General features: G+C 38.6%; 1 protein-coding gene across 2 annotated transcripts in view; it reads right to left on the reverse strand.

Moving 5' to 3' along the window:
• Positions 1 to 18,872, reverse strand: part of LOC126261967 (MOG interacting and ectopic P-granules protein 1) — a 111,983-nt gene extending 93,111 nt beyond the window's left edge. For both annotated transcript variants that reach the window (XM_049958584.1, XM_049958583.1), the window contains exons 1-2: positions 18,549 to 18,872; positions 17,811 to 17,903 (exon numbers count right to left, since the gene is read on the reverse strand). In XM_049958584.1, the coding sequence (XP_049814541.1) occupies positions 17,811 to 17,880 (70 nt within the window). In that variant the 5' untranslated portion in view covers positions 17,881 to 17,903; positions 18,549 to 18,872. The remainder of the gene's footprint in view (positions 1 to 17,810; positions 17,904 to 18,548) is intronic.
• Between the last annotated feature and the right edge of the window lie 1,093 nt (positions 18,873 to 19,965).

Below are 19,965 nucleotides of genomic sequence, written 5' to 3' on the forward strand. Positions count from 1 at the left end.
TCATGGCCATGTCAAAGTAGCTGATTAACACATTCCTGACCAGGATAATACTGAGTCACCAATGGTGTGCTCCAAACCTGATTTTTTAATTAGGCTTGTGGGGTAATTACTTGCAGTGAGGGCTGTGGTGAGAATGGTGGTGTATTGTTGTAAAGAGTCTCCATCCGAACAAGCATGTTCGCCATGGATCCCAACACAGTATGAGAGGGAACATTTGACATGGAAAGGATGGCAGCTGACAAAATGTTGTTGGTCAGTTTAACATGGATGGAAGAGTGTAGCTGGCCCTCAGTGAGGACGAGATCAAGGAAAGTGGAATGGGATTCAGAATAGGACCATTTGAAATTTAATTGGGAGGAGGTATTCAGAGATTTGAAGAATTTTAGCAGGTCAGCCTCACCCTGAGTCCACATGGTAAAGATGTCATCAATGTATCTAACCAAACTAGGGGCTGAAGACTTATGGATACCAGGAAGGCCCCTCCAAGCGGCCCATGGAAAGGTTAGCTTAGGAAGGAGCCATCCTGGTTCCCATGGCCATACTCCTGATCTGTTTGTATGTCTGCCCCTCAAAGGTGAGGTAGTAGTTGGTGAGTATAAAGTTGATTAAGGTGAGTAGGAAGGATGTCATAGGTTTGGAATCGGGCAGGCGCTGGCTGAGGAAATGTTCAGCAGCAGACAGGTCATGTACATGGGGATGTTGCTATAGACAGAGGTGGCATCAATGGTGATCAGCAAGGTGTGTGGTGGGAGCAGGACGGGTGGGGATTTCAGAAGATCTAGGAAATGGTTGACATCTTTGTTATAGGAGAGAGGTCTTTGTACTCCAGGTTGCAGGTGCTGATCAGCTAAGGCAGATATACGTTTGGTGGATGATTGAGTTTGTGGGTCTTAGGAAGAAGGTAAAAGGTGGGGGTGTGTAGTTTGGGTGGGGTGAGAAATTCTGTGGATTGTAGTGTTAGTCCTTGTGAGGGGTCTGCGGTTTTAAGGAGGGACTGCAGGTCAGTTTGAATCACATGGATGGGATCTTGATGGCACACACTGTACGTAGCGGTGTCAGACAGCTGGCGTAAACCTTCATTAACATACTCCTTTCAGTCTAGTACTACAGTGGTAGATCCTCTGTCTACTGGGAGGATAATGACGGAGTCATCAGCTTTTAGGGAATATAGAGCTTGGAGTTCTGCAGAGAACAGGTTAGGGTCATGTTGTAGAGACCTGAGGGAGGGTGATGAAGCAATGCTGGATGCGAGGAATTCTTGGAAGGACCTACTTTCATTCACAAGTAACAGCCATTGGAAATATCAGTTTGCAACCTAATCTCAAAACCTTTCCAACAGCAAACCTACCCTACCTCAAACCAGTTCAGACCACGATCCCAAGATGTAGGTTTTTCATCTATCCAATTAATTAATTTTGTCAATGTTGTTATATATATACTGATAGTATTAGATGTTCTGCTATGTTTCCTTGGGGCACATGCAGGTTACTTTCATTTCTGAAGAACATTTGCTGCATAACACTGGTTTCTAGTAGTCTAATATTAATCAAGTTAATCCTTTATCTGTAAGATATTCCATACGATTATATCTTGGTTAGTAATTAACGAAGTGGTACAGTGTCCAATGCTCTTCAGAAATAAAGGAAAGCGGAATTACATGTTCGCCTGAATCTACCGTTTCAGAGATGTCATGTATAAATAAAGGAAGCCATGTTTCGAATGAGTGGGTTTTCCAGAATCCATGTTCATTCTTTGGGAGAGGCTTATTTTCCTGAGGAACTTCATATTGAGAATATTCTAATATGCTCTAGTATCCCGGAATAGGCAGCCAAAAGCATTGTTTTTGTCATCATCATCATCATCATCATCTTCGGTAAATGGAAACATCTCCAGGTAACTATTGCAGCTTACATCTATTTGAGTCTGAAGCCTTGGTCTCCTTCTACAATATTTATCATCACTGTCCCACCACACTTCCTTTACCAAACTGGTAACTCCTTCATGTTTCATGATGTGAGGCCATCGGACAGCCAACCTCCGTTACGAGTAACATTAGTGTGATCACATATAGTACGAGCACTGAACTTTAGCACAAGTTTTAAAACATTTAAATATGATTCACTTAAGGTTCACAGAGATGAGAGCCCAACTTTCAGTGAGGTCGTCAACACTTCATTTGCACATGATACATAACATAATGAAAACATGGCAGTATCTCAGTCACATTCAAACACAAATCCAGAAAGAAAAAAATCATTAACAGTATCTTAACGAAGATATTTTTTGTCAATGTAATGTTAAGGAATGGTGATGTGGGAACAGTTATTCTTTAAAAAAGAATTTGTTGTCAGCAGTTGTAATTACTCATTTCTAGGCAAAACAAAACTGTGAGATTGGTCTGACTTTACAATATGTTAGGTGCTTAACTGTAAAGCAGTTCAGTGCATAGTTGATGTCCACCACAAAGTTCATGCTGGATGTACTTAACTCCCTCACAGACTTACCCATAACAACAAATGTTGTCTCTCCTTGTATGAAATGGTTTCCTCCACAAAAATTAATATCTGTATTGGCCACTATCCATCGCCATTCACAAATCAGGCCTTGTATGCACCCTGCTGGTCATTGACTCCTAACTACTAACCATTCATCTTTCTTCAATAACAAAACAATTTTTTATCTAAGTAGTGCAACTCTCTCTCTCTCTCTCTCTCTCTCTCTCTCAAATGTTAGCTTTTTTTTTAATAAACGACTTAAGATTTTCATATTTAATTCACTGATAAAATAATTATTAGTGAATCACTGTCAAGCAATAAAAAAAAATATTATCACTCTGCACAGACAATATAAAATGTGAAAAAAATTCACATTCAACTAACAGGTGACACTGGTTGTTATTTTCGAAAAACAATGGCACACATAATAAATTGCTTCAGCGTTAATTATTAATTGAATTAATAACTAAAAGAAAGACAAATTAAATTGTGTTAATATATCGAATTTACTGGGTCATTACAACTTAATCAGAAGTTACTCAATCTACCCAACTAATCTTCAGCATTCTCCTGTAGCACCCAGTTCTCTTCTTATCTGACTGCTTATCATCCATATTTCCTTCAGTGCAAGGCTACATTCCAGACAAATACCTTCACAAGAGACTTCCTGACACTCAAAATTATATTAGATGTTAAAAAATTCCTCTTTTCTTCTGATGCTCAAAATTTTAGAGCACCATTTCCTAATCTAACTTTCTCCTCATCACCTGATTTAATTTGACAACTTTCTATTATCATTGTTTTACTTTTGTTGATATTCATCTTATAACCTCTTCCAAGACACTAATCTTCCAAGTTCTTTGCTGTCTTTTGACAGAATTGCAATGTCATCGGGAAACCTCTAAGTCTTTAGTTCTCGCACCTGAACTTTAATTCCCTTTACAAATTTCTCCTTGTTTCCTTTACTGATTGCTCACAATGTACAGATTAAGTAACATAAAGGATAAGCTATAACCCTGTCTCATCCCTTCTCAACCACTGCTTCCCTTTCATGTCCTTCGACTCTTGTAACTGCAGTCTCGTTCTGCACAGCTGTATACAATATTTCACTCCTTATATTTTTTCCCCTGCTACTCTCAGAATTTCAAAGAATGTATCCCAGTCAACATTATCAAAAGCATTCTCTACTTCTAAAAGTGCTATAAATGCTGGTTTGCCTTTCTTTGCCATATTTTCTAAAGATAAATCATAGTTTCAATTCTGTCTTTGGTGTTTTTACATTTCTCCCGAACCCAAAGTCAATTTCTGCTAGTCTTCTATATAATTCAATTCAGTATCTTACAATTCAGTATCTTACAATTCAGTACCTTACAATTCAGTATCTTACAATTATGACTTGTTAACCCTTTCGTGAGCCATGGGAAACATACTTCCCACTACAATGAACTCGCTCCTAGCCCCGTGGGATTCACAGTTCCACCTCTGTATGGTGCTGCCACCTAGTGAACAGTTTAGGGTACTACTTTCAATCGGAAGTTCCTGCCATTTTTGCTGTACCTTAGTGCAGAGGCATTGTATGGCTGAGTGTTGCTCTGTAGAGGGGCCTTTCAGTGCTGTTTGTGTGACATTTTGTGATTTTTTTCCTCAAAGCTATAGTATAGGGTAAATACTTTTGATTTTTGCTATGGTGCCTTGTTTGATGTTCCCTGTTTGTTGCAAAATGTGTTTTACTTACATTACTTGTGGACTTTACTTGCAGTATTTGATTTTGCGATCCTTCCCATCACCTCTTTGGTAGCCCATTGTTTTATGTCTCTAGAACTAATATTTCTATATTTTGCCACATTTATTTGACATTTTTGACTTAGTGGGTTTCAGAAATAATGCACAGATCATTATGTTAATGAAGAATGTCAAGTTTACCATACCAAACCAAGTGCTTACTTCTGTTGAATCTGACGTAGTATTTTTTACACTCTCCAGTTTTCTATGTCTTTGCATTGCTTTCCTTTCAGATGTCTCATTCCCTAGACCTCAGCAATCCTAAACATGTTGACGAAATTTACAATGTATTATTTTCAATACCTGATGAAAGTGATTCAGAAACTGAAGAAGATGAAGGTGCTGCAGATGAACTGAATGTTCTAGATAACACAGTCACCAGTGATTCAAGGCATCTTTCTGTGGAACAAGACATTTATGGTGATGAACATGACAGTGAATGATTCGTGTTCCCGACTGTTGCCGATAGTGATACGTTGGACAGTGAAAGTGAAGAAGAATGGAACGGCGACTCTTCTTACTTCGACAATGTAAAGAACAACTCTGAAACACAAAAGGAAGGAAAACCAAAATTTCTCGGTAATGCCAATGATCGGGAGCTCACTTATTTTTCAAGTTCTTTGATGACAATGTTTTCACTCTCATTGTAAATGAAACAAACTTGTACGCAAAACAAAATCTTGGTAGTAGATGTCCATCAAAAACCTGGGTGGACACAACTACTCAAGAAATGAGAGCTTATATAGGATGTCTTATTCTAATGGGAATTCACCAACTTCCTGCTCTCTCTAACTTCTGGAGTTTAGACCCTATACTATAAGTAGAGCCAACTACTAATGTAATGACAAGCAAAAGATTTACGAAGACTGTAGAGAATATTCACTGTAATAACAATGAAACTGCAAAGCCAAGAAGAAATCATCCAGAATATGATAAAATGCATAAATTACGGCCATTGATTGAAAAGCTTTTGCAGAGCTGTAAGAATAATTATGAGCCCTCATCATTTATGTCAGTGGATGAATCGATAATTCCTTTCAAAGGACGATCATCTATGAAACAGGGTATATGCCAATGAAGCCAGTGAAACAAGGCTACAAAGTGTGGTGCTTGTCAGATGCACTCACTGGATGTAAAATGAACTTTGACATTTACACAGGCAAGTGTAAGGCAGATAGTAGCTTGACATTGGGCCAAAGGGTTGTAGTAGATCTAACAAAGGAAATACATAATCACTTTTGAAGAGGGGTGTGTATGGATGTATAACGGTGAAGACCAACAGGAAATATTTACCCAAATTTATGACGGAAAACCTAAAATTGGAATGAGGAGAATTCCAGTTTGAAACAAAAGGAGCCATTTCTGCAGTGAAATGGATGGATAACCGTCCAGTCACTTTCCTGTCCTCAATTCATGACCCAAGAGAAACAGCCACAGTGAACAGGGAAAACAAGGATGGTACTAGTACAGAGATTTCTTGTCCTGAAGTTGTGGCAGAATACAACAAAATAATGGGTGGTGTCCATAAGTTTGATCAATTATGAGAAAGGTATGCTATTGGCAGACGTTCTGTAAAATGGTGGCACAGAATATTTTATTTCCTGGTGGATGTTGCTATAGTGAACAGTATTATCCTGCGGAAAATAAGTAAAAGAGAAAGTGGACAGCATGATCAGCTCACATACAGGATCCATCTAGACAGACAATTGATCGCTGGCTTCTCATCCTGAAAAAGGCATGGACAAAAACCTGTCATTCTGGCAAAAAGGGATAAAGTACCTGAAGGTGTTCATCATGTGGCTGTAGGGGAGCATCAACCCATTTTAGGAGAAACCTACAGAAGGTGCCGTCATTATAGTACCAAAGCTGCAGAAAAGCGCACTCATTGTGTTTGTACATACTGTCAAATACCACTTTGCATAGACCCATGTTTCAGAAAATTTCATGGCAAGTAATTGTGAACAATCATTGTAACAAAAGAAGTAAATTTATCAAATAAATGTGACATATATTGAAAAAGTTGTTTTTGTCATTTAACTCCAAGGAAGGCCAGTGGGAAGAATACTTCCCACCTTGTTGTGTGACCTCACTTTCACAGTTGAAGCAAATTTGATATTCTGTATGATAAATATACCTATCTGTCAACTACTATCTGCTGTCCATTCATTAAAAAGAAATTGCTCAATAATTTTGCTCACGAAAGGGTTAAACTTATAGTTCAAAACCTAACAGCATCTGCTTTCTTTGGAACTGGAATTATTACATTTTTTTTAAGTCGTTCACCTGTGCCGTATCTTGCAACCAGGTGTAGTAATATTCTGATGGTGGGCTCTCAATAATTCTGAGTGAATACTATCTACTCCAGAGGCCATGTTTTGGCTTAGGTCTTTCAATACCTTGTCAAATCATTCTTGTTGTTTCTCTCATCCAATATTAATTTGTAATCCTGCGTATTCCATCTTTTGTTTTCCTTCTAAAACGAGAGCAAGTCACACAACTTTCAGTCATGTGGGACTACCTGTTGCTGATGAGCTAGGAAAGGGCCTAATTCTTGAGGGCACTCTACATTAAGTCTAACTGGAATTTTGTCAGGACCTCACACTCTCTTTAGAGATTATTTTTCAATACTAATAATGCGAATAGTCCGCAACTCGTGGTCTAATGGTAGCATTCTCACTTCCCGAGCACGGGGTCCTGGGTTCGATTCCCGGCGAGGTCAGGGATTTTCACATACCCCGAAATGGCTGGGTGTTACTGTGTTGTCGTCATCATCATCATCATCATCATCATCATCATCATCATCCCCCCCCCCTCCCCATTACCGTTGGAGGAAGGCAACGGCAAACCACTTCCATTAGGACCTTGCCTAGTATGGCAGTGAAGGTCTCCTGCATTGTTCCCCTATGCTCTGTCAAGAAGAATGGGACTTCATTTCGAGTAGCACAAACATCAATTTCTCTTATTCAAGAGTTTGTGTGTCATTAAAACAATGGTACTGTAATAACTTCATCCATAAACACATCTTTAAATGGAAAATTTAATACTTCTGTTTCATGTCTGTTACATTCAATTTCAACACCACATGGGTCCACAAGAGATTGAAAAGCAAGTTTTGCTTCTGTTCACTGACTTTACATACTACCACAATGTCCGAAGATTTTCTGACAGATCTTGTTGCCATAGCCTGAAAAATTAATGTACATGGTCCTTAAGGACGCAGAACTTGCTATTAATTTTGCCACATCAGTCTTCCTGTAGTCTCTTTTGTAACAAGAATGTAGTAGTTTGTTTTTACAACATTCTCTGAATGGTGCCATTTATCTACAGTGAATTGTTACAGCTTTTTATTTCTTTGTCTGGTACATATTTATCTAGACAGTAGTTTATGACTTATTTTAGTTTATTACTTAATTTAACATCAACAACCGTTCTGTTTGCCAGATCTACACTAAACGTGCTCGTAACTTGCTTTATGGTTTTCTTTTTGTGATCGTTCTTCCTATAATAACATCATAGTCACTAAACCTGTCTAAAATGTTTTTCCATACTTGAGCTATTGGATTAGTTGTTAGAGTCAGTTGTTTACTATTAATCTACAGGACTGCTTGCCTTCATATAGATAATGTATGCTATGTTTTACCAACTGATACTGGACAGGCTGAAGTCACCACGCACTACTACTACTACTACTACTACTACTACATGGGCTACTCTGCACTATTTATTTTAGGTTACTATGAATTTCTTTATGACCAATGCGTGTCAATCTGGTGGTTAGCAAGGAATTCCACCAATCCCAGTTATTCTTGCCATATGTAATTTATTTATTTTTACTGTTTGTTCTACGAGTTTCATTTACAGACAAGTGTTTTGCACTGGCACCAGCCTTACAGTCATATTTGTGCCTCAATGTGTTAAGGATGTACCTCAGCACAGGTTCTCTTCAACTCCATCTCACTGTATCTGTCAACAGCAAATAAAAGGCCAGTAATATTGAAAATATCTTATGGACAGTCTAATGCGGATGCTGATACCAGACTTGGCCGACAAGATATTAACACTTGAACTTAACAAAATCAGTCATGGAGCAAGCTTCCCAGCTTTAAATGCGAACATTTTAGGTTAGGCTTTGCCGTGACTGTTATTGACTTTAAATGAAACAACAAGTTTACTGTTACCACCGTCACGGTGACTGGTAACAGTAAACTTGTTGTTTCATTTAACATCCCAACTTTGCTATAAAGCGTTTTCGAGAAGCAACAGAAAACAAAAATATGGCTAGCTAGACGGGGGCTCAAACCATTGTCTTGCCATTGTGGCACCATGCTCAGTACAGATGGATCAGTGACCATCAGAACTCAGTTCCTTCACTGACAAATGGCTCTGAGCACTATGGGACTCAACTGCTGTGGTCATAAGTCCCCTAGAACTTAGAACTACTTAAATCTAACTAACCTAAGGACAGCACACAACACCCAGCCATCACGAGGCAGAGAAAATCCCTGACCCCGCCGGGAATCGAACCCGGGCGTGGGAAGCGAGAACGCTACCGCACGACCACGACATGCGGGCCCTTCACTGACACAAACATTTATTTTGCACACACTTCAAACTGTGACAACCACAGATATATTTAACATTTCTTAACAGGATAATTTCTGCTTCAGATTTCCTTCCTCTAATAAATTTCAATACTTTGTACAACACTATTTTGTGAAATCTAGCTTCATCTGACAGTTTACCTGTAAATTTATCACAGTTATCAAATGTGTTTTCTGGAAAGGGAACTCATTAGGCTGTTTTAGCAGATAGTGTTACTTTCCCAGTTCAGACATCAGTGTCCACTTACGTTGCAAAATGGCTCTGAGCACTATGGGACTTAACATTTGTGGTCATCAGTCCCCTAGAACTTAGAACGACTTGAACCTAACTAACCTAAGACATCACACACATCCATGCCCGAGGCAGGATTCGAACCTGCGACAGTAGCGGTCACACGGTTCCAGACTGAAGTGCCTAGAACCGCACGGTCACACCGGCCGGCTACTTACGTTGCAGTGAGCGACCTTTGTGGGCTATCACTCTGTGATATTACTGCCCCAGACTTGATAATAAAGGTAGCTCTGCTGCCGGATACTGGGAAAAAAGATGCAGTATATTTGGAAGGTAAAGGTACAAAGCACATCACCACAGAAATGCTGCATCTGACCCCTGTAACACTTATCTACAACACCTTCCCACCCAAGAATTTCTATTAACTTTGGAAATAACCAAGAGTCACTTAGCACAAGATATGGGATGTGTGAAATAAATACCAAAGCTACCTACCTAGAGAATTACATCAGATCCTGTGTGCCACATGCAGTGTGCATTATCATGGAGTGAACAAATTCACAGCAATAACACATCTCTACAATTTGTTATTAACAGCTCATAGCTTTTGTAATATTTCACAGTAGACATCAGCAGTTACAGTCTCAGGCAAAAATGCGACAAGATATGTCACTTTCTGAAAGATTGTTGCCATGATTTGATCATGGGAGTTAAGTTTCTTAAATTTTTGTATTAATGGTGAGTATGTAAAAGACAGTTCCACTGAGTATCAAGTATCATTTGTTCTCAGTGTGAGCTGAGTAGTGTTAGTTTTCCAAAGATAAAACTTAGTCATCTTGTTTGGCTACACTGGCAATTACTCTTGTATCTCTACACCAACATATCCCCAAATTGCTCGTGATGGGATAACGAAGTACCAGCAAATGAAAGCTGGGATATATGATTATCTGAAAAAAGGATTTAGTTCTGTGCATATAAGTAATGAGGTCCCATTATGAATAACTCTAAGTGGATGAATAACTCTAGCAAAGACTCTATAAACTTCCAGCGAGATAAGAATAGAAAATTTTGTTTTGCCTATGGATTGCGTCAATAGGTTTGAGGAATGTTCTGAAATTGTTTACTGAAAAATCCATAATCAAAGATGTTTTTACTAACAGGACAAATGGCGTTTTAGCAGGCTTGATGTCACGGTATGAAAAGCATATCATACTTAATAGGTATGAATTCCACGTTGTTTCAAACTTGTGCCTACGAAGTCTTGCACCCTATAAAGAAAGCTCTGGTGATGGAAAGCTGAGCAAAGACAGTGTAGTACCTGCTTCCAATAATGCTTACAGACAGGAGAAACTGAAATTGCTTTCCATCTGCAAATCCACATCACTTCAAAACCGTACACGTGCAAGAATCTCTAAAGTGCCTGGATGATAGGACTACAATCAGTGAATTGGCTGATATTGTTTTATCGCAAAATGATGAGAGGAACTTCTCGTAAACAACACCTGAAAGGTGTCTCACTGCAAAACAATCAACTAGTTTCCATTCCAAAACAACCAGCAAAATTCAGCACACTGATCAAGGAATTATGGATGTTATAACACAGTTTCATTTCAAGTGTCTTGTACAACATTATCAGCAACATCCTAACATGCTACAATCTGTGAAAGTGCTGAATCTGCTGGACACACTACATTTTATTCATTTTGTGGGATGCTGTAGAAACCAAAGTCCTCACAAATTTGTTTTTGGAAGGCCGGAGTTTCTGAGGAGAGTTTGTCGCTCTCTCAGTATTTTTGGGAAATGATTTTTGTAGTGTACATGATTAACAATATTTTTTTGTCAATATAAGTTAATGCAGAAAAGAGAACTGTATTTAAGATCAGAGACAGAACATAAATCAGAGCTCTTTCCTTTGAAACATCAAACAATGGAGGCAGTTACCATGATTCACAGAGACATGTTTGTAGGGAACATTAAACTGCCTGATGAGTTAACTTAGACTTAACAACTTAGAACACTGCGCTTCAGGTGTTTTTCCAATATATGTTGGAAAGAAACTAGTGAAAGTCCTGGTAGGAAGCAGAAGCAGCACTCTACATAGTAGAGCAATTAGTGGGAAGCAGGCAATGGTCCACTGAAATGCCTGTATCTTGATTCTGAAATGCACTGGAAGAATGACATGTATGTAAAATAATTTCATGGAGTGGTTCAGGGCTTGAGAAATTGAGGGCTCGGACAGTAGCCCTTGATGGGTGTACGTGGCAAATCATAGGCCCTATGGTGTGGATGATGTGTTTTACAGAGGTCAACACCTTAGAAGTCAAGTTGGTAATCCCTCATGATCAAAAAAAGGTTACTTTCCCAATTGGGTAAGCTTAAAAGAATTTGCAAGTGTGTTCCCATGCATGAGAGTAGAGTTCTAATTTCATTTCCAGTCATCTACGTGATCGGCGAAGTTTGAGGGAGCATGCACTCTAGGAGCAAGAGCAGAGTGCCGATCCTGTAGATAACTGGAATTTGAGTTCAATGAACAAAACAGATACATTACATTTGTTTCTGTGAATTTTTCCCCCCCTCTGCGACCAGTTCCTTATTGATCTTAAACTGTCTTCCCATTTTATCTTTGTGTAGGACATGGGCAGAAGTTGCTATGAGACAGCTGGAGGCAGTATGTGAAATTTGAGCGAACTAATTTTTCCAAACCAGTTATCGGCTTTCTCACTGTTACTTCTTACAGAAGAAGCCACTCAAAACCAAGCCACACACAAAACTTTTATCATTCCACGACTGCTTTACCCACAGACCCTTGGAGAGGGAAAGATAAAAATTTTCCACCAAAACACGGCGGCATCCACAGAAATACTATACCCTCTACAGCTGATGATATCCTTATGTCCTCTTCTTTTTCTGTTCACTTTCCTATATTCCCACTGTACCCACTACACAGTAAATAGCATACGACAGATTCGAAGTTGTCACATGATTCTGATTTCATGCTGAACTGTGATAGATGAGCTCAACTATCCCATAAGTTGTTCTTTGTTTTTATTCCCCATTTCAAACCTGCCATTTTTAAAAAAAAAAAAAAATCATTATCCAACAGAACACAATAACAACAGATAATTTTATGTTTCAAACTAAAAAATATCAGTAAATAAGATCATACACTTTTTGGAGATGTTTATTTCAAATGGAGGATCACATAAAACTTTCACCAAGAAGTATACAGAATTAAATGAGAAAGAAGAGTGGGATGAAAAACAAATACGAACAATGTATGCAGTACTGCACTTATAAAGTCTTATTACTTATTCTCACAAGGTGTAAGTGCAAATTTCGAATTGTTAACTTATGGTTCAGATTTCATAACAGAAATATCTATCTTCCTTTAAGTGAGTGTCATGCAAGTCAAAGCAATTCTTCTATGAGTTAAGGAATGTCTTCCTTCATTTCCCTCTCATTCCATTTTTCAACCTGTTCTGTGCTATTCAGTCCAAAGACAGACTGATGCTGCTTTCAGCTCTAGTTTTATCCTGTGCAAGACACCTTATCTGTGTAATTAATGTTACCTATATCAATTTGCACCTGCATTCTATGTTCAAGCAATGATCCCCCTCCATGATTTTACTCTCCCCACCTCCCTCCATTACCAAACTGATGATTACTTGATGCCTCCAGATGTGTTCTAACAACCAATTTCTTTAAGCCAAGTTGTAGCACAAATTTGTGTTTCTCCAGTTTGATTTCCAGTACCTCCAATTAGTTATCCGATTTACCCATTTGATCTTCAGCATCATTTTGTAGCACATACTGCCCAATATTTCATTTTCATACAAGGCTACACACCAGACAAATGCACATTGGAAACAATTCCTATGTCTTAAATTTATACTCTATATCTACATGGTTACTCTGCAATTCACACTTAACTGCCTAGCAGGGGGTTCATCGAACCATTTTCATACTACTTCCCAAACTTTCCCCTCTCGAATGGCATGTGGGAAAAAGGAACACCTAAATCTTTCTGTTTGAGCTCTGATTTCTCTTATTTTATTATGATGATCATTTCTTCCTAAGTAGGTGGGTGTCAACAAAATATTTTCACATTCAGAAGAGAAAGCTGGTGATTGAAATTTCTTAAAGAAAACCACCTTTGTTTCAGTGACTGCCACCCCAACTCTCGTATCATGTCAGTGACACTCACCCCTATTGCGCAATAACATGAAACGAGCTGCCCTTCTTTACACTTTTTCGATGTCCTCCATCAATCCTACCTGGTAAGGATCCCACACCATGCAGCAATATTCCAGCAGATGACAGACGAGTGTAATGTAAGCTGTCTCTTTAGTGAGTTTGTTGCATCTTCTAAGTTAAATCGATGTTAAAGTTTTTTTTATTATTATTATTCCAGAAAACTTTTCTGGCTGTTCCCAGTCAGCACTTTATATCGTCTTTCCAACAGCTATCATCAGTTATTCTGTAGTGAAAATAACAGAAATAGTACACTTGAAGAGTCTCATTCGATGATCTCATTTCCACCCGCATCACATACTGTTAATCTTGTTTCCCTTTCAATGGTCTTTATTTTATAGCCGCTTTATTAAGACACTTACCATTCCAGTCAACTGATCTTCCAAGTACTTTGGTGTTTCTGACAGAATTCTTGTCCCCAGCTAGTTTTATAGTCTTGACTACTTCTTCCTGAGCTACTCCTTTTCCAAATTTCTCCTCTCTGGTTTCTTTATTGCTGGATATATGTAAAGACTAAATAATATCAGATATTAGCTACAACCATATCTTACGCTCTCCTTGACTACTGCTTCCCATTTATGTCCTTCGACACAACAGCAGACTAATTTCTGCACAAGTTGTAGATAATCTTTCAATTCCTGTATGTTATGCCTTATTATCTCAGATTTATAAAGAGAACATTCCATACAAAAGCCCTTTTCAAAATCTATAATCATGGGTTTAACAGATCATTGATGATGAGGTCATTATGGATGGAGTACAGTCATGTCATTTTCACAGGAACCATCCCTGTAATTTCCGTGAATAAATTAGACAAACAATGGCAAATATAAATCTGGATGGTCAGGTGGGGGGATCTGTTTTTCCTAATATGTTGAGTATGGTTTTAACACACCAAAACATGTTTGTATGGAGCTCTCTAAGTCACTGATGTCTGCCATATGTCATATGGCAACAGCCGTCAATATAGTCACAAAAAACTGCACTATCCCGATCTATGTTCCCAAGTTCCCACTGTGTTAGCCTGAGGCGACACTTGCATAACACTGTCAAATTAGACAGTTGGAACCCCCTTGCATTTTCCACAGTTGATCTATAATATATTTACATAATACACATCAAAATACTAGACAGAAATTAGAATTAGCTAATAAAGGTTTCCACCTAGCAGTTCTTTTTCTAAATAAATTTGTTAAAAATAAGAAGAAAGCATTAAATATGGTGCAAATTCACACATCAGGTTATACAAGATCAAACTGTTAACATTTATCACACATTTACATTCGCTCGCATGGACTGAAACTGGAGTGTTCGAATGCATTTCCTTCATTTGAATGGAGCCAGGATGTACAATGTAACATTGTCAACCAGCACATATTCTCTAGCTCTGATCCGCACGACATGCTCCAGTTGTTCCCAAGGCAACTGATATTACTAGGAAATGCCATACATAGGGACATTCTTCTCCATTTCCAAATCTCTTTTAAAAATTAATACACTTACAAAACTACAGCTATCATTATTAATGTAACACTTGTGATTGACTCATAATAACCACAACGAACACTACAGTGGCTCACCACATCAGCACTAACATAAAATCCCAAAGCCAAGATGTCACCACCCAACATTTTACATGCACATCACTATAACAATAAAGTGTGGAAGCTAAAAAAAGGCAATAGTGAGACATCTCACTAATGCCTCCAAGGCACCCACCAGGTATTTGCAGGAGACTGATTGTCTGCCGCCACTTTCGTACACATGCAAGTTAAGTGTGTGATGATAAGAAAATTACAAACACTAAGAAGACATCTAACTAAATTACACATTGCTAGTTACGAAATGCACCATGCGTGAGGCACTTCATTACAAAACTGGAATTTCAGGTTGTAAGAAAAGTGGAAGTAAGATCGAGCATATTTTTCTGCATGTCAACAGAAATTATTAAGTCTATGCATAAGCAGCAAATTAATTTGCAGTGTACATACTTTTTCTTGGAAAATGACTCACTAGATCTGTATCAATAGAAAGATGAAGACTTTTCAGTACTACGTTGAGCTACTCGCCGTAACGACTTTTCTTTCCTCGGGGCTGTAGTTTAGCTGCAGTTTTCAGAACATCTATAATTTATATGGACTAATATTCAAATAATTAACACCCTTTGCAAACTGCCAATCATTGAACCACTTTGAAATCATGTCAAAGTCTGATTGAATATTTATGCAGTTTCAGTCAGACTATAACTTGTTATAGATAACTTATCGCCGGTTAAAAGTATGAGGTTACAATTGATATTATGCACAAGAACATTTATACAATATGAAGAGCAAGTGACCCAATACACTTCCCTGAGGTAAGTTACACCCATCGAGGACCCTCCATCCAAAATATGCCGTGCCCTCCATACCAAGAAATCCTCAATCAAGTCACATACTTTGTCTGAAACATAGGATTGTCTATTGATAATAGGCCTAGGCGTGGTACTGACCCAAATGCTTTTCAGAACAAAGAAATACTGCGCTTACCGGACTGCCTCGATTCACGGGTTTCAGGATGTAATGTGAGAAAAATACAAGTTTCACGTGATCTATGTTTTCAAAATCCATGCTGGTTGGCATGGACGAGGTCGTTCTGTTCAGGATACCTCATTATGTTTGATCTCAGAGTATGTTTCAAAATCCTACAACAAATGGATGTCAAGGATAGCTATTTGACAATTGTTTTGCACATCACTTCTGCAACCCTTCTTACAGGCAGCTTTCACCTGTGGTAAAATAGGTGACGGAGCAGTTGCTTGACTGCTGTAAGCAATAATACAGAGGAATATTTGATCCAAGTCTGTGGCTTTGAGGAAACATGCGACAAATGGCGTAAACAATAAGAAGACTGTAACATTATTTACGTGATAATTTTTTCCAAACAGGCTAAGCCACCAAGTCAATCTGTCACCACAATCAAGTGTTCTTCTATTCATATTCGTTAACTTCAACTAACAAATAACCTGCCACCTTTTAAACTAAAGCTAAGCTACAGATCAATTTGTCACCACAAACACTGATTCTGCCAACTAACAAAACTGAACATTTGCACCAAAATGTGATGACACAGCAGCCACCACTGGTTCAAGCTGATGATTAGTATCAAATAATCCTCTTGATGCATGGGCACTGCAGACAAACTCATTCTCAGAAACCAAAGCTCGCTGTCAACCTGAAGCAGAACGTATAAGATAATGCACGAAGTGTAGTAGGCTAACTGAAATTAATGTAGACAGGGATGGTTCTCCCTGATTTGGGCAATCTGCGGGTGGGGACAAAGCAGCACTGGCTTCATCTGCTCCCGACAATCCTTGTAACATCAGGGAAAAAAAAGGGTACATGAATTGTGTCTCCTGAAGCTATATTATAGGTGCTGTTGACACAGAATACTAAATCTATACAAGTTAAACTACACGATTCATAAAAGCTAAGAGTTCTAGAACACCCACAACCGAAAAATAAAACAAAACAGTAAAAACAATAAATTCAACTAGCCACATAATACAAAACTATAAATTTGTTTTGCCAAACTATATACGTTGAATGTTAGGGTTTCCTGTGCTATAACAATCTGGTAGAGCATAGGGCCTACACATTCTTCGCAGTATTTACCCGAGTATCAAAAGTTTCAAGTCAAATTTCACGGAGTGTAGCACAGTCACAGATCTTCCATAATTCTTAATAATACCACTCTTAAGTAATCTAGTCCCTTCTCTTTTAACTATTTCATTGACAGGCAAAAATTAAACAAAATAATACAACATGGCCATGTTTACACAGTAAGTTCACGAGCGATGAATAGCAGATGTAAGCCTAATCTTTCACTATTCCCTGTGTTAAGGATTTTGCACATTATTGGCTGATTATGAGTACAAGCGGTTCACAACTGCTCTTAAATAATTACTTGTGCTCTGCAACCATCGAACTGCAATGAGATGCATGCCTATATTGCAAAGGTATGTAACATGTTTCTCTACGACAAGCTATTTCTAGAATCTATTAGTGCGATTAAAAGATAAACAAAAACTATTTCCACCTCTGTAATCATGCTAACGGTCTATATGGTTGGTACATGCCAAGAAAGGCTAGATCGGCACACACAGGCGTGACCAACTACAGAATGCGGCGTCTCGAAAGTATTCTTCACTTGTCATCACTTAAACACGTAGTATCACCGTACGTACGATCTTCTGCGAGGGCGTCAAGAGGAGTAAGTTTAGTACAAATGCTGTACGTAGGGAAGAAACACGCCGTGTTTCGCGATCTCATTCGGCTAGGGCACAGTACCCTAACAACACCGCAGACCAACAAATACAGGAATATGATACAAAATCAGCACAAAATAACAAAATTATATGATCAGATACGAAACAACAACTCATACAACAAATGACATGTTTCCAGTTACCTATATCACGGGACGCCGTAGTATTATCCTCCGGCTGAAGTTCATTTGCTTCTCCCATCACAGCCTCCATGGAGACGTCAGGTATCTCTTAACCTTAAACAAAGTATACTAGTTTACTTGGTTAGGTGACACCTTACGTATAATATTCTACTGATTATTCAAGATGGCGTGCCCTTATGTATACATGACTATTTTTGTGTGTGTGTGTGTGTGTGTGAGAGAACGAAACTATTTTTTTCATACAAGAACTGTTCGTATGCGACGTTCTGATTTGCAATGCGTCAAATGATGTTAGCGGATACCTACAATGTTATTTTCTACATTACAATTTGTCACGGTTCGTCAAATTAATATCACTATGGTATCACCATGTCTTACAGTACAACACGCAGGCACCATTGTACTCACCGTCTAAATAAAATACAGTTTCAGAACTCGATGGACTGAAATTTCTTTCTGTCAATGGGCTAATGTTAATGAGCACTAATTAAACAATAAGGTAAATCAACTGTTTGTCAAAATGTTTTTCGAATCACATTTCACCACCTCGCGACTTTCAGTAACATTATTTTGCTTCCCGACACCACTCGAATCGCGACTCGCTAGAGCACAGCAGTGTTGTTTTATTATTATTATTATTATTTTGTACCCAACACGTTGTACACATTGCAACTTCAAATAGATGGCACTAGCTCATACATCACACTTAATAGTTCACCGCCTTACAGAATGTCTTACCGTTTTTAAAAGTTACTCCTTTAGGGGGATGAATGACAGGCACTAGTCCACTTGCACTAAGCCTGCGTTACATTTCTGACCTCCCGCCATTTCCTCGCCTAAAAAGACATCTGCCGCCAGCAGGGAAAGAGTAAAGCAAAGATACGCAAGAACAACGGCGTGGATTAAAATACGCACGCTGCACAACTCATCAGAAGTTAGCATCTATCTCTGCTACACCATACATTACGATTTCAACGTCACATACTTTGCGAAAAGGTGACAAGCTACCACTACAAATTTTTGTTAGGACACGACGTCACTAACCCTGAACAACCTGAAACTGGCAAGATGGCGACCACGAGTCACGTGACCCTAGTACTGTGACGTACCCGCAAGACATAAGTGAGGGTCTTTTGTCCAATGATCTATAGACTTTTTCATCACGTGATAAAATGTATTATTGCATCTAATTTTGAAACCTACTAAAAGCTTTGTCGTTATAGTTCGGGTGGCAAGTGCTGATCACTTGGCGCCAAATGATCGCGCTTCACCTTTGTTGAAGAATTCTTATATACGTTTCTAAAACATTGTTGGATGGTAGTTACCAGGCAGGAAACCATAGTATACAGATTTCCAGAAAACACACGAAACTGGATGGAACTTAGCAGTACTGCAGTTCCCATTATCCTTGTGGGAATTCTGACTGTTCCAGGTGTACATTATTGTTGGGTGTTTCCATGAAAAATACTTCTATCGTAAGGTTCAATACAGAAGTAGTTTGCCTATAGACAAACAGACAACACAACTCATATTACTGCCAACTTGGTTTAGTAATCAGGCACAGTAATATGTTCTTGCGACACATTGTTCAGTCTTATGCGAGTGAGACGTACAATACTTTAGTGTACTGCAAATTGTCAAAGATTATTCCACACCTCTATCAACCATCAGGTGCTTCAATTGTCACACTAACTTCACACCAATAATGGTATAATGGAGCCAATTTCCGGAGCATTATATAATTTTTCTTAAACCCAGACACATTTTTTATCGTCGTAATGCATACACAACTTAAAATGCGCTAATCTGATCTGAGAGAGAACGCGGAGATAAAATAAAAGTACAGAAAACTACAATTTCTGCCCTTGACGCAGTGCGCAGAGCTCACCTTAGCGCTCATTTTTTTCTGTGATAATTGTTTCCCTATGTTATAAAAGCAGAATGGTTATCATTACATACAAAATGTAATTTGTAAACGACGGCTATCGACTTTATACTACACACGATATGTAGACTCCATGGAGGGCTACTGAACGCGCTCCATGGAATAGCCAATCACAGGCCAGATACATTTCCCCCACTATCTCTCTCGTTTCAGCCCCTCCATTCCCGCTTGTTTGCCCGCCCCTTCTTCGGCCAGTTCCTCTCTACACTC

The sequence above is a fragment of the Schistocerca nitens genome, chromosome 1, assembly GCF_023898315.1.
Source record: "Schistocerca nitens isolate TAMUIC-IGC-003100 chromosome 1, iqSchNite1.1, whole genome shotgun sequence".
Taxonomy (NCBI): Eukaryota; Metazoa; Arthropoda; class Insecta; order Orthoptera; family Acrididae; genus Schistocerca; species Schistocerca nitens.